The sequence below is a fragment of the Typopeltis vanoorti genome, chromosome 11 (genome assembly GCF_054136105.1).
Source record: "Typopeltis vanoorti isolate ZY-2024b chromosome 11, IOZ_Tvanoo_1.0, whole genome shotgun sequence".
Classification (NCBI taxonomy): Eukaryota; Metazoa; Arthropoda; class Arachnida; order Uropygi; family Thelyphonidae; genus Typopeltis; species Typopeltis vanoorti.
Genome location: NC_143559.1, coordinates 107,871,810 through 107,892,611, shown reverse-complemented (window position 1 = coordinate 107,892,611; position 20,802 = coordinate 107,871,810). Strand labels below are relative to the sequence as shown.

Below are 20,802 nucleotides of genomic sequence, written 5' to 3'. Positions count from 1 at the left end.
GTACAGATCAGTTTCAATTTATTTTTATTTTTCAACATAATCTCTTAGACTGATGCACTTGGTCTAACAGTGCTGCAATGTAGTCATACCATCTTTATAAGTTGATTTATCAAGGTCTGCAAAAAAAGAGACCTGTGCTGCTGTAATAACCTCTTCATATGAATATGCAAAATCTATGACGTGTGGGTTCGTGGTTAGATGAAAGGCTTTGTTAATATGTTTTTTGGAAACCTGAATGTTGCAGTCATTGAAGAAGACTATTCCAAAGAGCAGAGATGTAGGAAATGAAGGCAAAGGATGAGAAGTTGGTTCGATGAGTTTGGAGTCGAACTGTATATTAGTGTGGACTGGCAGCTGTTTGTATTCATATGAGTAAGAAAAGTGGAGGGATGGTAATGGCCAGTTCAGAAGAGCAGTGCCCATGGAAATACCCATAAAAGAGATATAATGCAGCAACAGAGCATCTATCAGAAAGTGACTGGAGGGAGTTGGTGAGAGAGAGAGGTTATAATTGCTTGCTTCTGTATACAGAAGTGAGCAACAAATGAAAAAAAAAAAAAAAAAAAAAAAAAAAAATCCAAAGGAGAGAAAGCAGCAAAGCAATTTTAAAGGAAGTTACTTATACCAAAAAACTTTCAGTATAACAAAGCTATTCTGTTGTCCCCATGACTTTGCAGCAGTGACAGCTGCCTGAATATAGAATATATTTTTTAAAGCATACATTGCTAGTAATTTCTGAATAAGAAGAGATACATTGATGTTTTTCTTTCTTCTTTCTTCTTCCCATAGTCCACAAAGGACTGTAGAGTAGATATTAGGAAATACTTCTTACAGAAATCATTCACTCAGTTCTTGATTGATACTTTGCTTTGGCTCTGTAAGTGAAGCACCTGTCAAATTTTTTATACTGTCTATCCAGTTTATTCTAGGTCTGCCTCTTTTTCAGGTTCCTGGAATAAGTCCTTCAAGAACTTGCACTGGAAGACCATTTGATCTGCTGATATGATTAAGCCACATAAGTTGTTTCCTTTGAATCTTAGCTATGATGTTATCTCTTAGACCGGTGAAAGAACTGATTCTTTGTCTTAATTCAATATTGTATTGAATTAATTATCAATATTTGTGATATTCAGAGGTCATCTATAGCACCTCATTTCAAATGCCAGCAACCTCTTACTTTCATTTTAATATGATTCTAACATGGATGCCATCTAATTAATTTTCTAAGAACTCTCATACCTGCAATCTCTAGTTCCGATGAACTGCCTTACTTTTAACCCTGTGTTTGAACACTGTCTTGTATGATGTTTAGTGATTTGACTAATTTCTCTCTCTTGTTGCTATTATGTGCCATCCAGTCATTTTCGACTCTTGGTGATCATGTGAATAAAGGTTCTCCATCCCACTTGGCCTTTCTTCCAGTAATCGTAAGTTCAAGTTGGTAAGTTCTTTTATGTTGTCTATCCAACTCTTTTGTTTTCTTCTTCTTCTCATTCCCTCATTCTTCCCCAACATAACTTCCTTGTCCAATGATTCATCAGCTCGCATAATATGACAGCTTCTTTTTATGACATTTTCTGTTTAGCGATGATTGCTAAACAGAAGCTGAATATACATTTATTTAGCTGACTCCTCATGATATCAGCTTTGTTTATTCTATTATCTACTTCCATATTTAATTTTCCATCTTCACTAAACATTGTGCCAAAACAGCTAAAGTGTTTTACTTGTTCTATAAGTTCTCCATTCAGAATGCAGTTGGAGAACTTTAACTGCATTCTGAATGGCATCCTGTCTATTTTCATAGTTTTGGTCTTTTAACTGCTGATTTTCATGCCATAGTTGTCACAGCAGTTATTCAATTTAATTAAGGGATGATGCAAACCTGTAATGGATCTATGGGATTTACTTAGGAGTATAACATCATCTGCATAAAGTAAGTATTCAGATTAACACGGTCAATGTTGATATTGGATTTAATGTCAATTTTATTCATAATCTGAGCCATATAGATGATGAATAACAATTGAGAAGCTGTTATTCATCATCTGTTGTTCAGCTGCTGCAAACAGACATTTCACTAAATTCAAAGAAGAAAGGACTCTCACCCAAATCTATAAGCACTGTTGAAAATTATCTCTTGGAACATTAATGCCCATCTTCTTCACAGGCCCATTACATATAAGATCCTGAAGTTACTACAACTTATAATGAATATAGGATCCCAGGATTTGATAGTCTAGAGATGGAACTTTACTGCAAGACCTGCAATTTTATTCTTCTTATTCTAGTTATATGGCCTTAATTTCTTTCTCTTTACAGGTCATCGCTTAACATGTGAATTTGTAGCCGGCCATACTGTCCTCATTCCAAACCTAACAGACCATACTGTAATAGCTGAAGGCATTTCTTTATCTAATGCCAACTACAAGATCCTTTTTCACATCAACAAGAAGCTCAAAGTAGGAATGATATATATAATTAAAAACACTTAGGTGTACAGAGCTCCAGGCCAAGCAGTAGAATTTAATATGTTCCTACCAATTATCTGTTCTGTCTAGTTAATATGAAAAAAATATCCAATGGCAATCCTCTTGGTGGACCTTCCTCAAGAATCTGATAGTGTCCAGCATCTCTTTCTGTTCCACATCCTCTAACACACTGGAGTGAGTAAAAGGCTATTATCAATCATTAAAGAATCATATGTTAATACAAGTATCTATCTTCTAGTTAATGACTATCAAAAGAAAGGAATTGCTTGCTCTTTGCATTGGTTCTGGAACCACTCTTTTTTTTTTTTTTTTTTCCAGAAAGCTGACAATCTATATGATATATAAGGAATGATAATTCTCATTCTCCCAACCAAGAAGAAAAATATATACATAGATAATGTAATAGGCACTTTGAAGGATAATGATTCAATATACATCTTTTTTTTTCTTTTTTTTTTTTGGAAAAATTCAGTGGACTGACTCTCAGTGCTGACTAAAACTAAATTAAAAATATTTGGAAGGTAGGATCACTGAAGCATTCTGTTTGGACTAACCCCTTAAAAGAGAACCCCGTCATCATATATGGAATTTCCCTTTTCATCTGTCCCATACAATCAGTTCAAAAAACCCATAAACCTAACCATCAAAATCTTAGAAGACAGAAAAATTTGGTCACTTTCCTTTTCTTGTAAAGCCATAGCACTTGAAAATCTTCCTTGTTCAGCTATATAATTAGTAGTATACAGATATCACAGAAGCCAAAGCAAATAATTATATACAGTAAATTTGTGCACTTTTCTGGTTCAACCAATACAAAGTTAAAAATGAATTTTTTCAATTATGATAGAAGCATGGAGGCTTAGAACTTTCAGTATTGAAATTCTGCTATTTAAATAATACAGCCTCAAAAACCCATAAAATACTACAGGCTAATCACACCTTCTTGGGTACTAGCCATGTTTTTATCTCCCACTATTTGGAATAAATGATCACAACAGGCCTGAGAGCTAAGATGGTTCCTGACTACTACAGTATGCGGGCATTCTTTCCATTGCTCTTCTGCCATAAACTTTTTTAGTTGGATATTAACAATGACACTCTGTTTAATAAATTACTGAGGTTCCAAGGATACCCTAATAGGAGGAATCTTGCTTGTTAAAAATTGCATATGGTCATCTTTCAGCAATGTCATCAAATGAAGGTACTTTAACATCGGAGATCCAATCAGTGACATCTGTTCCAAACTGTAAACAGCAGTATAACATATATTCGATAGCTACCCTCCTCCTCTGTGTATTTGAAACAGACTATGTAATATGTTGATCATTCCACTACTCACAATAGAACTATTTTTTTTTTTAATTACCACACATACATATACTGATTAGAATTTTGGTATTTATAATTACTGAGTTAAAATATCATTTATGGAAAGTCAGAAAAGAACACAGCTTTGAAAGCCAGCACTATGATATACAAATACTTCATAAAAAGTATCACAAAAATTCTATTGTTCCATGCAATGATTTTTATGTTTAAGAAGAATCCTAAAAGATGCCAAATTTTTGATGAGATGATGCAAACCAGCCTTATTATGCAATATTCATCGGGGGGGGGGGTGATAAAATTCTGTCGATTCTTATCGTGACAAGTTTTTTCATGTTGTCTATTCTCTTAGCTCACTGTGATCTCATGGTCAACTGCTGGGATGAGGACAATGTATTATGTGTTTATCATGTATGTTCTTCTGATCACATGTAATTAAGAGACATAATAAGGATTATATGCAATGCATACTAAGAGTCATGCAAATAAACAGAGAAGTGAGATGGGTGAATGAAATCAAGCAAGTAGTGTTACAAAAGAAGTTGTTATGGAGGAACAAGACGGTTTGTTCCTTGTGTAGCAACAAACTGTCAGGCCAGAAGAGTGACAAGCATGGTTAAAACAGAAAAAATAGAATATGAGAATTGATTGGCCAATCAGGTCAAAGCTAATCCAAGGGAATTTTTCTGCTATGTGGTAAGCAAGAGGAAAAATAATTATGCTAGGTTGATACTGGTGGATAGTTATGATAGCAAAGTAACCATAGCAAATGATATAGAGGAATTATTTAATGAACATTTCATCAGTGTATATCATAGCGGTGTGAATGATGCTGTGCAACATGAAGAAGGGAAACAAGAATTAGGAGAATTAAAGGTGAAAGAATCAGGAGTATCAGGTGTTGTTTGGGTTAGATAATAAGGCTGTGGGAAAGGATGACATATAACCATGTATTTTTAAAGAAAGAGTTAGCCATGTCCTTGACCTGGTTATTTAATAAAGTCTTGCAGTGGAGAAGGTTTCTAAGGAGTGGAAAGAAAGCAAAATAATACCTCTCCACAAGCATAGTTTGAGAACAGAAGTTTCCAATTATAGACAAGTCTGTATATCAGCAGCTGTGATTAAAGTGTTGGAAAAATTGGTTAGAAACAGAATACAGGATTGGGTTCAGGGACATAAAATTCTCTATGATGGTCAGCATGGGTATGTGAAGGGCAGGTCTTATTTTAGCAATCTACTTATATTTCAGGATAAGGTGACGAATGTGTTGGATAAGGGAGCATATACAGTGATAGTCTTGGACTTTGCAATGGCATTTGATAGATTACCACATGATAAATTATTGTACAAGCTGCAAAGGATAGGGATAGAAATCCACTCTGACACTATAATCAGGTCTAATACTCTGTGACCTCAAGTTCCTTCTCTCACATTCTGCTTATGAACGTTGTCATGCAACAACACAATAAATCCAGCTTTGCTCTTTTCATGAGATTTCACTGCTATCCAACAGATGTTTGGATAATTAAAGTCAACCATGATGATTAATCATTTAGTATCAATTAGGTTTATTTGGTGATGCATTTCATCATTACTAGAAGTTGATCTGCTAGGTCTGTAACAACAGTCCACCATGTATTTGATCTTGTGAGATCCCCTCACACATATAGATTCAAACTCACTGCTACATGAAAAACTGTTCCTAATATTGCAAATCATAGCTACTCACCCTAACTAGACCCAAATAATCAGAATCAAATCCCATCCTCTTCTATTTTATCTATCCTCCCTACTCTTTACACCCAATACCATTTAGTACATCTCCTTCTGAGAGCCAGGTCTCACTAATGCCAATCACCTGTCTACAATGTGCCCACTAAGGCAACAAAACTTGACTCCTTTGTTCCTTATACTCTTGGCATTTGTGTACTCCATGATTTTTTGTGTGTACCTCTGTAGTTTGCATGATCGAGTTGGACAACTTTCATATTCCTGTTCATATCTAATGCTTCACTTATATAGACATACTTATGTACACTCACGTTCATAGAAACCACATCACCTGCTGTAACCAATGAGTGCATACTTATTTCCTAACTGGACAAACACACAATCATCTTTTCATTAAGATCATCTCCATTATTAAGCATATTCATATCATTAATATAGTTTCTTGTTACCAATAAATAATTTTTCCAGGCTCCTGATATCGAACACATTAAAGTATAGGCCAATCCTTTTATATAAATCCTTTTTCCTTCAAATTCGCTCCACATATTCAAAAACTCGCAAACAGTTCAATGCATAGGCTGTACAGAAAGAAAGCTCTTTCATAGCCTGTCTTAATTCTGTGCAATTTAAATAATATACACACAGTTTCTCCCTTGCTTCTTCCAGCAGTCCTTTCTCTATATATATCCATACTGTATTTATCTCCAAACAAATTCTTTGTTTCTACCAGAACCAGGGCCATACTTATGCAACACACAGAGGCTCTAAGCTGGGACCCCAAAATTTGGGGCTAATTTAAGGGCCTCAAACAATGAGGTGGGGTTGCGGAGCATCTTGAGCACCGCCAGCTTCAGAAGAGTGCAAGTATGGCCCTGACCAGAACTACCATCTTTTACTTTTTTTTTTTTTTTTTTTGCTTTTCAATCTGATTTTAGAACCTGGAAAAATTGATGTAGTAACACAGTTATTAATCACATTTTTAATAATTTAATCTAAAAACACAATTGTTTTATGTGTTTTGGAGAAATAATCTTTTTTTATAATCAATTTTAATTACCTGATTATTTTTATGCAATTTTTTACCTGATTCAGTATTTTTTTTTTTGTTTCTCCTTTTGATGTTTATCCTTCATGTCCTTCTAATGCCTATCTATCTATCTAACTAATCAGTTTTCAACTTTTTCCATGATCTACCTGGATAACACCATCACACACACAAAGTGATCACTTAATAGTTTTCTGAACTATTTGCATTAAACACACTTGTCCTTCCACAGTCATTCTTCCTTTCATTTGCGATACAGCAAAAGAATTTTGGAATTTTTCTTGACCTGCTCCTGTTTATTGATAATTTCATCTATTTAATTCCTATGTGACTTATTCTCCTGATCCCTTGGGGAGACATAATTAAAATAATTGTTTTTCCCCTATCTATTTGCTTCTTTTCCCTCTTACTATTTATATACCAACAGGACACAATTATTTCATTTGTTTCACATAAACTTTTAAAATCATAATTACAAGAAATTAGTGGCTAAAAATTCATACCTGTTTTCTTCTTCCTGACTGTGAAGGAATCCATGGAATTTTATCAATGTTAGCAACCAGATACTCTTCTTCCCCTGGAGTTATAAAATCAGGAACTATATGCAGTCCTTTCAAACAAAAAGTTTGACCACTATGACTGGGGTGAATAGTGAGTTCTCTGAAAGGATCAACGCCTGCAAAAACTTGCTTGCACAGGTAGCAGTAACAATATTCTTGCACCTATAAACAAATGGACTAGTTCAAAGATTCATAAATGAAGTTATAAACGATAATGTATAATTCTTTTGAAAAACTGGAATTATAACATGATTTAAGCATTGAAATCAAAACAGTGTTCAAAATTCAGTTTATCTTATCTTATCTGATGTGAAATATTTCAAGGTTTCAGAATGGATGTAGAAAGGGGCATAAAATTTCATTTTATGCCCCTTTGAGTCACCATAACCACCTTGATTATTTAGAGACTCAAAGGGGCATAAAACAATTTTTGGTCTTTAACATAAGTTACTTGCTGGTTCTAATTTTAAGTCTATCCTTGGATGGTCTGAGTCACACATAAACTGAAAATCCTGGTCCTAATATTCTATAATTGGTTGATGGAGAGATATCAGAGATTTTAGAACCTGGTTCAACTTTTTCCATGATCTACCTGGATAACACCATCACACACAAAGTGATCACTTAATAGTTTTCTGAACTATTTGCATTAAACCCACTTGTCCTTCCACAGTCATTCTTCCTTTCATTTGCAATACAGCAAAAGAATTTTGGAATTTTTCTTGACCTGCTCCTGTTTATTGATAATTTCATCTATTTAATTCCTATGTGACTTATTCTCCTGATCCCTTGGGGAGACATAATTAAAATAATTGTTTTTCCCCTATCTATTTGCTTCTTTTCCCTCTTACTATTTATATACCTACAGGACACAATTATTTCATTTGTTTCACATAAACTTTTAAAATCATAAGTAATAATACTGTGACTAGTGGTGTGCCGCACCCGAGAGGAACTGTTCATTTGTTTGCTGATGATGCAAAGTTGGGTAGAGCAATTGTGAGTGCACAGGATGTCAAAATTTTGCAAGATGATTTGGATAGTTTGGAGGACTGGGCTAAGGAAAATGGATGTCGATTTAATGTGACAAAGTGTAAGGTTATGCATTTTGGGGTAAAAAGATTAGCAGCAGTATATCACGTTGGTGGAACCATGCTCCAGGAGATTCATGAGGCCAGGGATTTGGGAGTGTTGGTGGATAGGGAGTTGAAGTTTAGGGGGCACATCGCAAAAGTGACTACATCAGCTCATCAAATCACTTGGTTGCTGAAAAATACTTTAACAAGCAGAGACTTGATACAGAGGAACAAACAAGTTATTGTTCCTCTGTATCAAGCCTTGATAAGACCCCATCTATACTATTGTGCCCAGATATGGGCACCAGGGTTTCTTCTTAATGGGGAGGAGATGGAGAGGAACCAGAGGCGAGTGACCAAGATGATAGCAGGGCTATGGAATGAACCTTATGAGAACAAGTTGAAGATTTGTGGGTTGCAGAAATTGCTTGATAGGCAGAAAAGGGGTGGTATGATTGAGACATTTAAGTTACTGAAGGGTTTCTATAAGATTAATTCAGAAGATATTTTTGAGAATAGGACTGGTGGTGGGAGGACTAGGGGCCATACATGGAAGCTGGGCAAGAATGTGGTTAGCAAGGGTGTTAGAGCTAGGTTTTTTTTACTTGGAGAGTGGTGAATAGGACCTTTAAAGTGCAGAGGCACTGCTCCAAAACTATGAATGATCTACAACATCGCACTAGGTCTCAATGAGGGACCCAAAAGGTTCATCAAACTCATCACTGCTGACCTGAATTACTCCAGGACAGAACACTCAGTGACAAACAAAAACCTATCACCAAGCAGAACCATGCTTTAATCCTAAGGAGACAACCCAAAGATAAATACTACGAAAATTGGGGTAAAGTATGGGGGAAGTTACTCTCCAAAAACTGAGTGACCTAGCCGATCACTCAAGCTCACTGAGTGATCCAAAAGATCACTACTAAACTCATCAAATGCACTCATTGAACAGGCAAAATCCTGCCACCAAGCAGAACTGCTCTACTTCCTGGAATCAAGCCTAAAGACAAACATTATTAGACATGTCATCAGTGGTAGCTAGACCCAGGATGATGACATGATCAAATCAATTCAAAACCCATATATTTTACATATATAAATAGTCAAACAGTGTATTACTGTATTATTAAAATACTTTGGATCAGAGATAAGTTTTATCACCAAAGTTGGACAACATATGGTCATATGGGAAATATGATCATAGGACCATACTATGGTATGAAAGTTTTCCTGCTTAGTTCCAAATTAAATTATACTAAACAAGAAATGATCCTCTTGTTTTAATCCTTTAGAGGGTCTAAGTTGCACTAATGAGCTGCCAATAAAGGTCAAAATCAGTCTAGATCAGTATTTTTCAAAAACTTTTCTGACCACAATCCACAATAAAAAATACATCTGATATCATAACTAAGTGTGCGTGCATGCATGCGTGCACGTGCAGTAACCATAATTAAACCTCCTATTCAGAGCCTTATGTAATTAAATCTAATAACTAGAATGTCACCAAATTTGGTAGGGAGACTAATCAAGACATGAGAAGAAGGATTAAAAAAAAAATTTAGTTTGAAAAGTTGCCAATAAGGGGAATGTGCCACTGTACAATGTTAAAAAAAAAAAAAAAAAGTGTTAAAACAGACACAGACAAATGAAAGTTTACCTTTATGTGTTGTACTTATGATAACACAGCAATAAAACATTTAATATCAATTTAATTTAGCACAGTAATTATAATAAGTGTTGCCAATGTGTCCACCATTCTTGTGGACCAGAAATTGCATCATATACACAGCATTCTCAACAGCAAAATGTAACATGTCAAAAGGATTGTTCATCACAGTCAATGATACATCATCCTTTAGGCCTGCAAAGTTCAAGACATCACCATGATAGACGCTGGCCTTCAGGTAACCCCACAACCAAAAATCACATGGAGTTATATCAGGGGAGCAAGGTGGCCATGCAACTGGAAAGAAGCAACTAATCACTCTTTCTTTCGTGAAGTGATGCTGTAGAAGAAGCTGCTATATTGGTTGTGCAATGTGGGGGAGGTGCTCCATCTTGCACAAAAATGGTATCATTCAGACATCGTCGTTGCTGAAGTTGCAGAATGATGAAACCATTCACAATATTTCTGTGTGGTAATGGAACAAGTTACTGAACCTTTCGAAGTGATGTCCTCAAAAAAGAATGGTCCTATTATAAAATCTGCGGTAAGCCACACCACACAGTAATTTTTGGTGATTGTAATGGGAATCCCTGGGGGTGATGCATGGGGTGATTCAGAAGCCCAAATTTGACAATTTTTATCTGAAAATTGTCATCTCCCCACAGAATTTTCTAAGGCTAAGCATCGCTGACTTCCAATCTGACCAGAAATGTCAGAGCAAATGCCAGTCACTTATCATAATCATTGAGTAGCAGCTGCTGTATGCAGCTGATTAAGTTCATAGTATTATTTCCATACTGTGGAATGAGGCATATACAATTGTGTTACTCCATGGGTGCTGCTACCATCAGCAACATTTTCGTGTGATCTATCGACAATCACAGTGGCAATTTCTTCAATTACCCATGGTGGCATTGGTTTCTGTCCTCATCCAGGTCGAACTTCCAAAGATCCTGTTTCTTCAAACTTCTGAATTGTCGATCTAACTATGTTAGCTGACAGTGTACCTTTACACAAGTTCTACTAGGTTCTAAACTCCCAAAGAGCAGATGATGCATTACACTTGTTAAGGTAAAATAACTTTCAAAGTAATGCGTGATAAGGTAAAGTGAGGCATATGTTTAACATGACTATCAATAAGAATGCATTTGTGAAGTTTTCCCTTTACTTTATAGTTCTTATGATGCCAGCAAAATAGGTGTTCAACTTTGTTTTATGCAAATTTTCGGCTTCCTGGACTACAACACCACATTCCCCCTATCAGCTTTTTTGAACTAAAATTTTTTTCACGGAACCCTTCTTCCCATGTCTTGATTAGTCTTCCTACCAAATTTGGTTGTTAGATTGAGCTGCAAAATTTCGTGCGATAAATTAAATTAATTTATCAAGCTTGATTTTACAGGGGTTTCAAACAAATATATAATGAAAAATGTGAAGTTAAAATAATATTTAAATAATACCTTATTTTCTTGTAAAGTACATAAAATAATTCCTGTTGAAAGTCATATGAAAAACTAAATAGAGGGGATTAAACAAGATTAAGAAAATGAATCAGCAAAAATAAAAGTTGGCAAGGTCTTGCAAACAAAAATAGGCACCCACATTAGAAACATTCAAAGGGAGAGAGTCGAAGCGATGTCATCACACCACAGGGCAATCATGGAACTTCAGCATTGAAACAAAGGATTAGAAGATATTAAGGGGAATGAGAGGGAACAGAAAGGCTCCTTTTTTCACTTCCCTTCTCAGAGTTCCAGTTTTCAGACAGTGAGGAGACAAGGCCGTACCTGTGGGGTTCCTGCTTCAATGCACAGAAGGATGAGGAGAAGGCTGTTACCCAAGGATGTGACAGAGACTTCGGCAGTTCTTTCCTAACAACCTGATGGAAGATCGTAGCGAATGTGTCAACGGGATATCTCCCCAATATTACTGGACTGTTTCTGGAACGAGACCCGGCATACCCGTGGGGTACTTGCTTTAATGCACAGAAGGACGAGGAGAAAGCTGTTACCCGAGGACGTGACAGAGACTTTGGCAGTTCTTTCCTAACAACCTGATGGAAGATCGTAGCGAATGTGTCAACGGGATATCTCCCCGATATTACTGGACTGTTTCCGGAACAAGACCCGGCACATGGATGTTAGTTTCCCCGATATAGACCAAGTGACCGACGAGTGAGGGTAGAAGCAGCTGTCAGCATAGGAAGTCCGAAGAAAGGATATCGTCTGCAACTTTCCTTGAGAGCACCACAGCTATCTATGGAGCACCTATGCAACTATGGTACCTTGAAGTAAAGTAACAGAAACAAGAAATTCCAGACTGAAATTTTATCTATGTATCTGGACTGTGAACGTACTAAATTTGGTTGTTAGACTGAGCTGTAAAATTTCGTGTGATAAATTAAATTAATTTATCAAGCTCGATTTTACACGATTTTTCACACACGTGCCTACTCACAGTAGGCACGCTTTGTCAATGTTCTTTTTCTTAATTGCATGGGAATAGTATTAGCGTGATAATTGTGAAATAGAAAGGAGTTGGTGCAAAATTATGCAGTGTTTTAAATATACTAGGGTAATATGGTTATGATCATGTACAAAGATTGGAAGGAGCTAAATTAGATTATAAATAAGGGAACAACTGCTCCTACATTGTAAACATGTTAAGCAAAGTTACGTGGAAGCTATGTGTTTAACAGTTATATGAATGTTAAGCTGTCTCAGTATAGTTATGATTAAGAGAAGTAATTTCCTCACCATGGATGTATTATTTTGTAACATCTTACTAGTTAGCAATAAATGTATTGTATTTGTTTAATGACCTTGCCTGATCTTTTGCCAATGCACTGCCTGAAAACATTGCAAACCTGTGTGCAAATGGATAGAGAACTGCCATGACTAATTGCATGAGTAGATGTAATTTAGCTGTAAGATTTGCCTATGTTCCTTTTCCTGAAGTTCTCAGACTGTATTAATTCAGTTAGAGTGGTGCAGTCAAAAATCATACAAATTTGTCTAATTGAGAAGAATCATTGTTACTGCAAGTGGTCCAGTAGGCTTGATACCTTGGGACACCTGGTTTGAGACATCAGCTTCATGTTACCAGCTTTACATCTCTGGGGCTTCTTGTGTCGAAGCACCAGCAATGTACCACAAGGGTAGCACTACTGGTGAGAGGGGGGGGGCACGGGAAGGCTGTCTCAATCTCCCTGGTTTTGCCCTTCCTAGGAAGATGTGGCTACCTACTGCATAAATGGAGACTATCAAACCACCCTTATTGTGACTGTTCCCCTGTGGCCCAGACAATCACTCATATTATGAATGCCTACTCAAGGTGCCAATTTAATGGTATTGGCTTCCAGTACATCCATAAGGTGTGGTTTTCTGCTCTGACATTGACCTGTAGCTGCTTTTTTCATAGGAATAAATAAACTGAGAAGAACGAGAATTTTGGCAAACTGCTAATTGCAAGTTGGACATACATTAGAAGCCTTAAGGTCTACTTTGCTTGTAGCAGGAACTAGGGACAGAGTTAAGAATGGACTAAAGAGGGTCAAAATTAAGATAGAATTAGCTTAAGTAAAGTGATAAAGAATCATATTAGAAGCAATTATTAATATAACAATGCCGCAGCCGATAGGATTGAAGTTAAAATAAGTAATAAGGGTAGTAAATGGTAAATAGCATATGTTTATGATTACAATTATTCCCCTCCCCCATCAAAAAAAATATATATAACAGAGCTACATAAGGCTCTGAACACAGGAAGTTAAAATTATGGCCACCTGTGTGCACTAAACTGAAACAAAAGTTTCATAAAACAATATGTGCCCATACTTCATATACTAAAGTAAAAAAACAGAAACCTAACAAAGTTAATATCAAATATGATTTTTACTAACATTTAAATACAACATAACAAAAAGAAAATACAAAAAAATATAAAAAACAGAAATCAGTAAATATTTTATTTAATGTGACAGATGTGCTTGCCCTAAAACATAAGATTATTATTTTTATTCACAGAATAAATAGTTCTTCCCTCACTAATCCTATTTTTGGAAGACCAGAATGAAAATGCCCCTGTTTAGTGATAAACATTCCCTCCTCAAGAGTACAAGACAATTAAAGTCTAAGTACTATATGTAGCAACAATTTGTGTAAACTAGAGATAAATGGAATGAAAATGACCCTTCATAAAGAAAAACAAATCATCTCCAATAGACACAATACTGCATACAAGCAAGCAAAAGAATTTTTGACTATAGAATAACATGTACACCATAGTAAATAGCTGTTTGTAAATATTTCATTTTATGTATCAGAAGACATCATTAGTATAACTAAGGTACAACAATAGGAATGAATTCAAAAAATAAATAAATAAAAAATAGTGCTTGCTTAAATTAGAATTCCTCTATGTATACAGTCATTTCGATTAAGATTGGGTCTGTGAAGTTAATCGAAATAACTGTTCACTATTCCAAAAGTGGGGAAAATGTTATCCTCAATTGTATTCAATAATTTATCTGCTACATTTTAAATAACTTAAGTAAATTTAATTTCACCCCAGTAGTTTTTAATCCATAAATATGTGACTATTGTTGTTCCTTAGTTGTGCTTATGATGTCTTATGATACATAAGATGAAATATTTACAAAATAAAAAAAGTTATTCACTTTGGCATACATGTTATTCTATAGTCATGGATAAACCACAGGTTTCACTATATAAAAAAGAGTTTTATTGTAGCACCAAAGACAGTATCTAACTAAATACATTGTCACATCTGTATTTACTGATGTGACAAAATCCAACTGATTAATGTAAAGCAAATTTTCAAAGAAAAGTCTCACTCACTCACTCACACACACACAGGGCCAGCTCAACCGGTGGTGCAACACGTACATTTCCACAGGGCAGCAAGTTTTTTTGGGGTGGCAAAATTGGCATAAACTATATGAAAAATAAGGGGAAGGGGTGGCAAAATATGCTACTGCACGGGGCGACAAAATTCCTAGGGGTGGCTCTGTATATACAGGGTGTTCGGGATAAATTTGACAGTTTCGTAAGGAAAAAGAAAATCTTCTTTGTATCTATTAAATTTAATGAATTGACAAAAAAACATTACAGGCAGAGTTAATTACAATACTATCAACAAGATTTACTCAAAATAACCACCATTAGCATCGATCACAGCTTCAATTCTGCTTCGGAACCTCGAACAAGCTGATGCTACAGTCTCCCTGGGAAGGGCCGCAAAAACTGTTTTAATTTTATCCATTAACTGGGCTTTTGTATTACTGGAAGTGCGATTGGTGTCTTTTTCAACTGCGCCCCATACAAAATAATCCATGGGGTTAAGGTCTGGGGAGTTTGGAGGCCAAACATTTGGACTGGTGAAGTCGTAGAAATTTTCAGACAACCATTTTTGACTTTTCCCAGAGGTGTGGCAAGGGGCCGAATCCTGCTGCCATACATACGGCCTACCATTGGCTACCCTTGTTATCCAGGGCTTGACTACAGTTAGCAACTCCACGAACAAAGCCCGAATTCCAATGCCAGGGTTCTTCAACACCTGTTCCTGCAGATTTGCGAGGAATTCTGCTGTACGAACGCAATCAGATCGTCTGCTAGGGATCTTTCTTCTTGCTACATCCTCGTAGTCACCATTGCAAGTCTCTAGTTCATGCCTGATTGTTTTTACTCTATTCAGGGAGCATTGGGCAGCAGTCGTAATATCCTTATTTTGATGGCGGGCACGAATCATCATGATACAAGTTATTCTCTTCCATGATTCAGGTGGGTTCCAGCTATCCATCCTTTCTGACATCTTGTATATGAATGAAGAAGGGTCCAAACTTTTAAATGAAGAGAAGTGTGTGTTAATACATGTAACTTACGGAAAAATATAATTAATTATAAATATGTCAAATTTATCCCGAACACCCTGTATATATATATATATATATATATATATATATATATATATATGTGGTATAATGGATTTACTCAGCTGAAAGACATATTTTTTAAAAAAATATTAAATGAATGGAAGCTAAGAAACCTGTGTAGTTCAGTAGAAGTGGTGTTTGCACTCTACGGCGCTTGGTCACACAAGGACTTATAAATTCAAGTCTAGTCGCTGACTGGAGTTTTTTCTAAGTCTTTTTTTGACTGGTTCCCAAGTTAGTCCATCTCTGCTACGGGCAAGCGGGTTTTTTCTCCTGGCAACTCAGTTTTTTTGTCTCGTAAACTCAAGGAAATCAGCCATCAAACCCACACTATTTTCAGACATTTAAAATATTGTGTTAGGATTAGGGACCATGAGATGGCGGCACTTGTTAGTCGCTTTCTTTGCTGCATACTGATTAATTAGCAATAGCCCTGGGCCAGCTATCTCTGATTGGCTACTAGTAGAGATTAAACTGCCCACTCAGCCTCTAAAAGTTAGAGCTAAAATGGCCTAGCCTACTCCCTATACAAGAACAAAAAGGCATTAGCTGATGATGGAAGCTGAGAGATAAAAATAAAACACTCTTTTTTATTCAGCACGACTACTTTTGTCTTTAAGAAGACTTCAGGTGCACAAAAAAAGAGAGAAACAACCAACAAAAATTGTAAAGGAATAAAGTCTAAACAACAATGAATTAGCATGCAAAAATGTGCATGAGTTAGAGATCTTGTGAACTAAAGTTAGATGGCAGTCTGCACACACTGAGTTAGCTTTGCATTAGGAACCCCCCCCCCTTGATTTACATATTTGGCAGGATTTTTTTTTTTTATCGTGCCAAATATGTAAATCAAGGGGATGGGGGGTATTCCTAATGCAAAGCTAACTCAGTGTGTGTGTAGACCGCCATCTAACTTTGGTGTTCAAAGATCTCGAACTCATGCACACGCCCAACAATGAGGTTATAGTGAGAACAGCTTTAAATATTCAGACGGTAATGCCTTAATATTCATTTTTGCATGCTAATTCTTTGTTGTTTTGACTTTATTCCTTTACAATTTTTGTTGGTTGTTTCTCTCTTTTTTTGTGCACCTGAAGAAGTCTTCTTAAAGACAAAAGTAGTCGTGCTGAATAAAAAAAGTGTTTTATTTTTATCTCTCAGCTTCCATCATCATCATCAGCTAATGCCTTTTTGTTCTCGTATAGGGAGTAGGCTAGGCCATTTTATCTCTAACTTTTGGAGGTTGAGTGGGCAGTTTAATCTCCACTGGTAGCCAATCAGAGATAGCTGGCCCAGAGCTATTGCTAATTAATCGGTATGCAGCAAAGAAAGCGACTAACAAGTGCCGCCATCTCATGGTCCCTAATCCTAACACAATATTTTAAATGTCTGAAAATAGTGTGGGTTTGATGGCTGATTTTCTTGAGTTTACGAGACAAAAAAACTGAGTTGCCAGGAGAAAAAACCCGCTTGCCCGTAGCAGAGATGGACTAACTTGGGAACCAGTCGAAAAAAGACTTAGAAAAAACTCCAGTCAGCGACTAGACTTGAATTTATATGTCCTTGTGTGACCAAGCGCCGTAGAGTGCAAACACCACTTCTACTGAACTACACAGGCTTCTTAGCTTCCAGTCATTGAAAAAATATTAAATGACTGGAAGCTGAGAAGCCTGTGTAGCTCAGTATAACCTCAGTAAAGCTGTTCTCGGTATAACCTCATTGTTGGGCGTGTGCATGAGTTCGAGATCTTGTGAACATCAAAATTAGATGGCGATCAAAACACACTGAGTTAGCTTTGCATTAGGAACACCCCCTCCCCTTGATTTACATATTTGGCACGATAACTAGTACCATATGATATCAACACCACATGCCACTACTATAAATGGATACACTTATCCTCTGTATGTAATTAGTAAACGTCTGCCAGTAATGGGGAGACAGGGTGACGTAAGCCTAAGCCAATTTAACCATGGGCAGATAGTTGTGGGGGCCCAGATGGCAGGTGTAAGTATTTTGGAAACAGCTGCACTTGTTGGTTGCTGCCGAACAACTATATCAAGGGTGTACCAGGATTGGATTAACCATGAACAGACATCCAGCAGAAGGGCTCACATTGGTCAGCCACACATGGTTGATCCTAGAGGTGAGTGTTGCGTATCATGAGTGGTATGCAAAATTAACTCAGTGAATGAGTGAGTGAGAGAGACATTTGACATTAATAGCTTTAAGGGTGAAGCAAGATGCTTTTCATATTCCCCACTATCTGTTAGGGATACAGTGAGGGAAAAATTTTATGAGCAGTTTGCTCGCACTGAATGGGTGTGGAGATTATGTATCACTACAGGAAATTAAAATGGCTTTTGGTCTTTTATGTTTGAATAGATCCGTTGCATCGTAGGATACAGCTTGCTGAACCAGATCATTGGGGTGTATGGACGTTTTCAGGAAAAAAAGATTGTAGGTAAGAGAAGATATAAGGAACATTTGTATCTCGATGAAGTTGATTGTTTCTGATGAACCATGGAGCATTTAGAATCATTCGTAAGCACTTGTTTTGTACACACGTTGCAGTTTGAGAATATTATTATTGGAGGTATGGCTCCAGGCTGGAGAAGCGTGTGTGATTATGGGACGAATCGTCAGCTGGTATAAGAGCAATTTGATTCTGATGTTTAGCTTGCTGTTCCTGTTAATTATGGGGTAGATCTGGGCGATGGTTTTAGATGCCTTTGCACACATATTCTTGATGTGCTGGTTAAAAGTTAATTTTTTGTCCAGCACCACACCAAGGTATTTTGTTTGTCTGCCAGGGAATTTTAGTATTCAACAGTAAGACGTCTCCTGCAGGAGATATCGATCTTTTTGTGAAGAAAATGGCTGTGCTCTTTTGAGGATTTACTTGTAGTCTCCATTTGGAAAACCATTTCTCTAACTTTAGAAGGTTTTCTTGAAGTTTTTTAGTAACAAGGTGTGGCTGAAGAGATCTGGCTAATAATGCTTATCATCTGCATATAGAGCGATGATGGACGACATTGGGTTGTGCGGAATATCTGACATGTATATGGAGAAAAGTAATGAAGCAGTAAGGATCTTTGCAGAACTCCGGCCGAGATATGGTGCTTGGCTGAGGTTGTACCATTTATTTTGACTTGTATGCTGCTATTCTGTAGATATGATCTAATTAGGTGTACCATTTTCAATGAGATACCAGTTAGATAAGTTTATGTAGTAATCAAAAGTGCCAAATTTTGGACAAATGCTTTGGATAAATCAAGAAAAACAGTTCCAGCATATTGATATCAATTGTAGCTAGCGGTGATATATTCAATTATTCTGAGGATTTGTTGAGTAGCACTATGGTATTGCCAAAAACCAAATCCTTCCAAATTGTTCTTTTGGAAGGAAGTTTAGCTCATTTACTGAAGCTTCGTGAGAGGATGACTATCTCTGCAATTTTGCCCAAGTTGGAGATGAGACTGATGGGATGATAATTTTGAGGCAGGTGTGGGTCCTTGCTGGCTTATGTATTGGGATTACATCAGCCAGTTTCCAAATGGAAGGAAAATAGTGAAACCTTAAGATTGCATTTATTATTATGGTCAGGTGCACTACAGCTTTTCAGGGCAGCAGCATGATCACTTTATTTGTGATGCCATCTGGACCAGGAGCTTTTTTATTCTTTAAATTTTTTATGATATCATATATTTCAGCAGGTAATGTGGGTGCAATACGATCAGCACCAGTATCAGGGAGTTTTAATGAGTGTCTGACCTGTCTGTGAATTTTATACAGGTGATTGAAGTATAAGTTTTCATATGAAGGTTTGCCACTGCTCTTCTAAATTTTTTGCTATGGCTTCTGTCTTTTCTACATCTGAGAGAGAGAGAGTGTGTATATGACACCACATGGTGCAGCAATCCATGTTTCAAAAAAAAAAAAAAAAAAAAAAACTGGCAGTGATCTACCGAAGTGATTTCATGACTCACTAACTGGTTGTAATCTGTCAACAGAGTACCCATTATTCACACGATACCTATCATATTTCTTCTCCAACTCACTCACTGATGAGGCACTCACTACCACCTCTAGCTATTCACCGCACTTCCTTTCCAATATACACAATGCAAAGGAAGTATGGTGCATAAGTGCCTCCGTAGCGCAATTAAAAGAACAAAGGTCCGTTGCGCCCTTCGGTTAGAAAAGGCCTAAGTTCAATTCTCATTGTGATGGGAGGAATCTTTATATGGACTCTTTCAATCGAAGGTGAGTTAGCTGATCTCATACAGAAGTAGCAGAGTTTTTCTCTCAGAAAATAGGGTGTTTCATCCTGCATACAGACAAATCGGCACTTCAGAACACATGCAATTTACAGACAAAAAATACTAGTTGTGGTGGGGGGGGTCAGTAGATAGCATTGATGTAGATGATTGGAAATAAAGGTTTCGTGTAGTGGTGAAGACGAAGAGTTGTAGGTGTTCTCCCGCGATGAGTCTACGGACTCCTTGGAGGTGTCATGAATAATAATAATAATAAACAGCCTCTCACGTGCAACTGTGCATACACTTTGGTAAAGAATTGAAACAAGAATATAGAAAGTGTTTTCACTTAATTACAAAGTAAATTATACTTGCCAAGAAATTATATTCTTCTTTAATCCTTTATCGAAGAGTAAGCAAACAAAGTTTGTGACTAGGCTACTTGTACATAGACTGATGGCTTCACATCAACTGCCTTATAGTGTCCTATAATACAAAGTGCTATGCATCATAGTCCTCTTTCTAATGATCTTACTATGACCCAGATTAAGAAAATAAACACTCTTATAATGTTTGCAATTGGAATGAGGAAACCAAGAAGAAGCAAGTGTTATCAGGGACATCCTTCCCATTTAAAGTCCACAAAACAAATATTCCATTACCTCCTATGGTGGTGAAATGCATTAGCTCT

General features: G+C 36.6%; 1 protein-coding gene across 1 annotated transcript in view; it reads right to left on the bottom strand.

Moving 5' to 3' along the window:
- Positions 1-20,802, bottom strand: part of LOC150101922 (alpha-ketoglutarate-dependent dioxygenase alkB homolog 4) — a 46,171-nt gene that overhangs the window by 14,272 nt on the left and 11,097 nt on the right. The window contains exon 2 of the mRNA XM_090400593.1: positions 7,098-7,316. Within this exon, the coding sequence (XP_090256719.1) occupies positions 7,098-7,316 (219 nt within the window). The remainder of the gene's footprint in view (positions 1-7,097; positions 7,317-20,802) is intronic.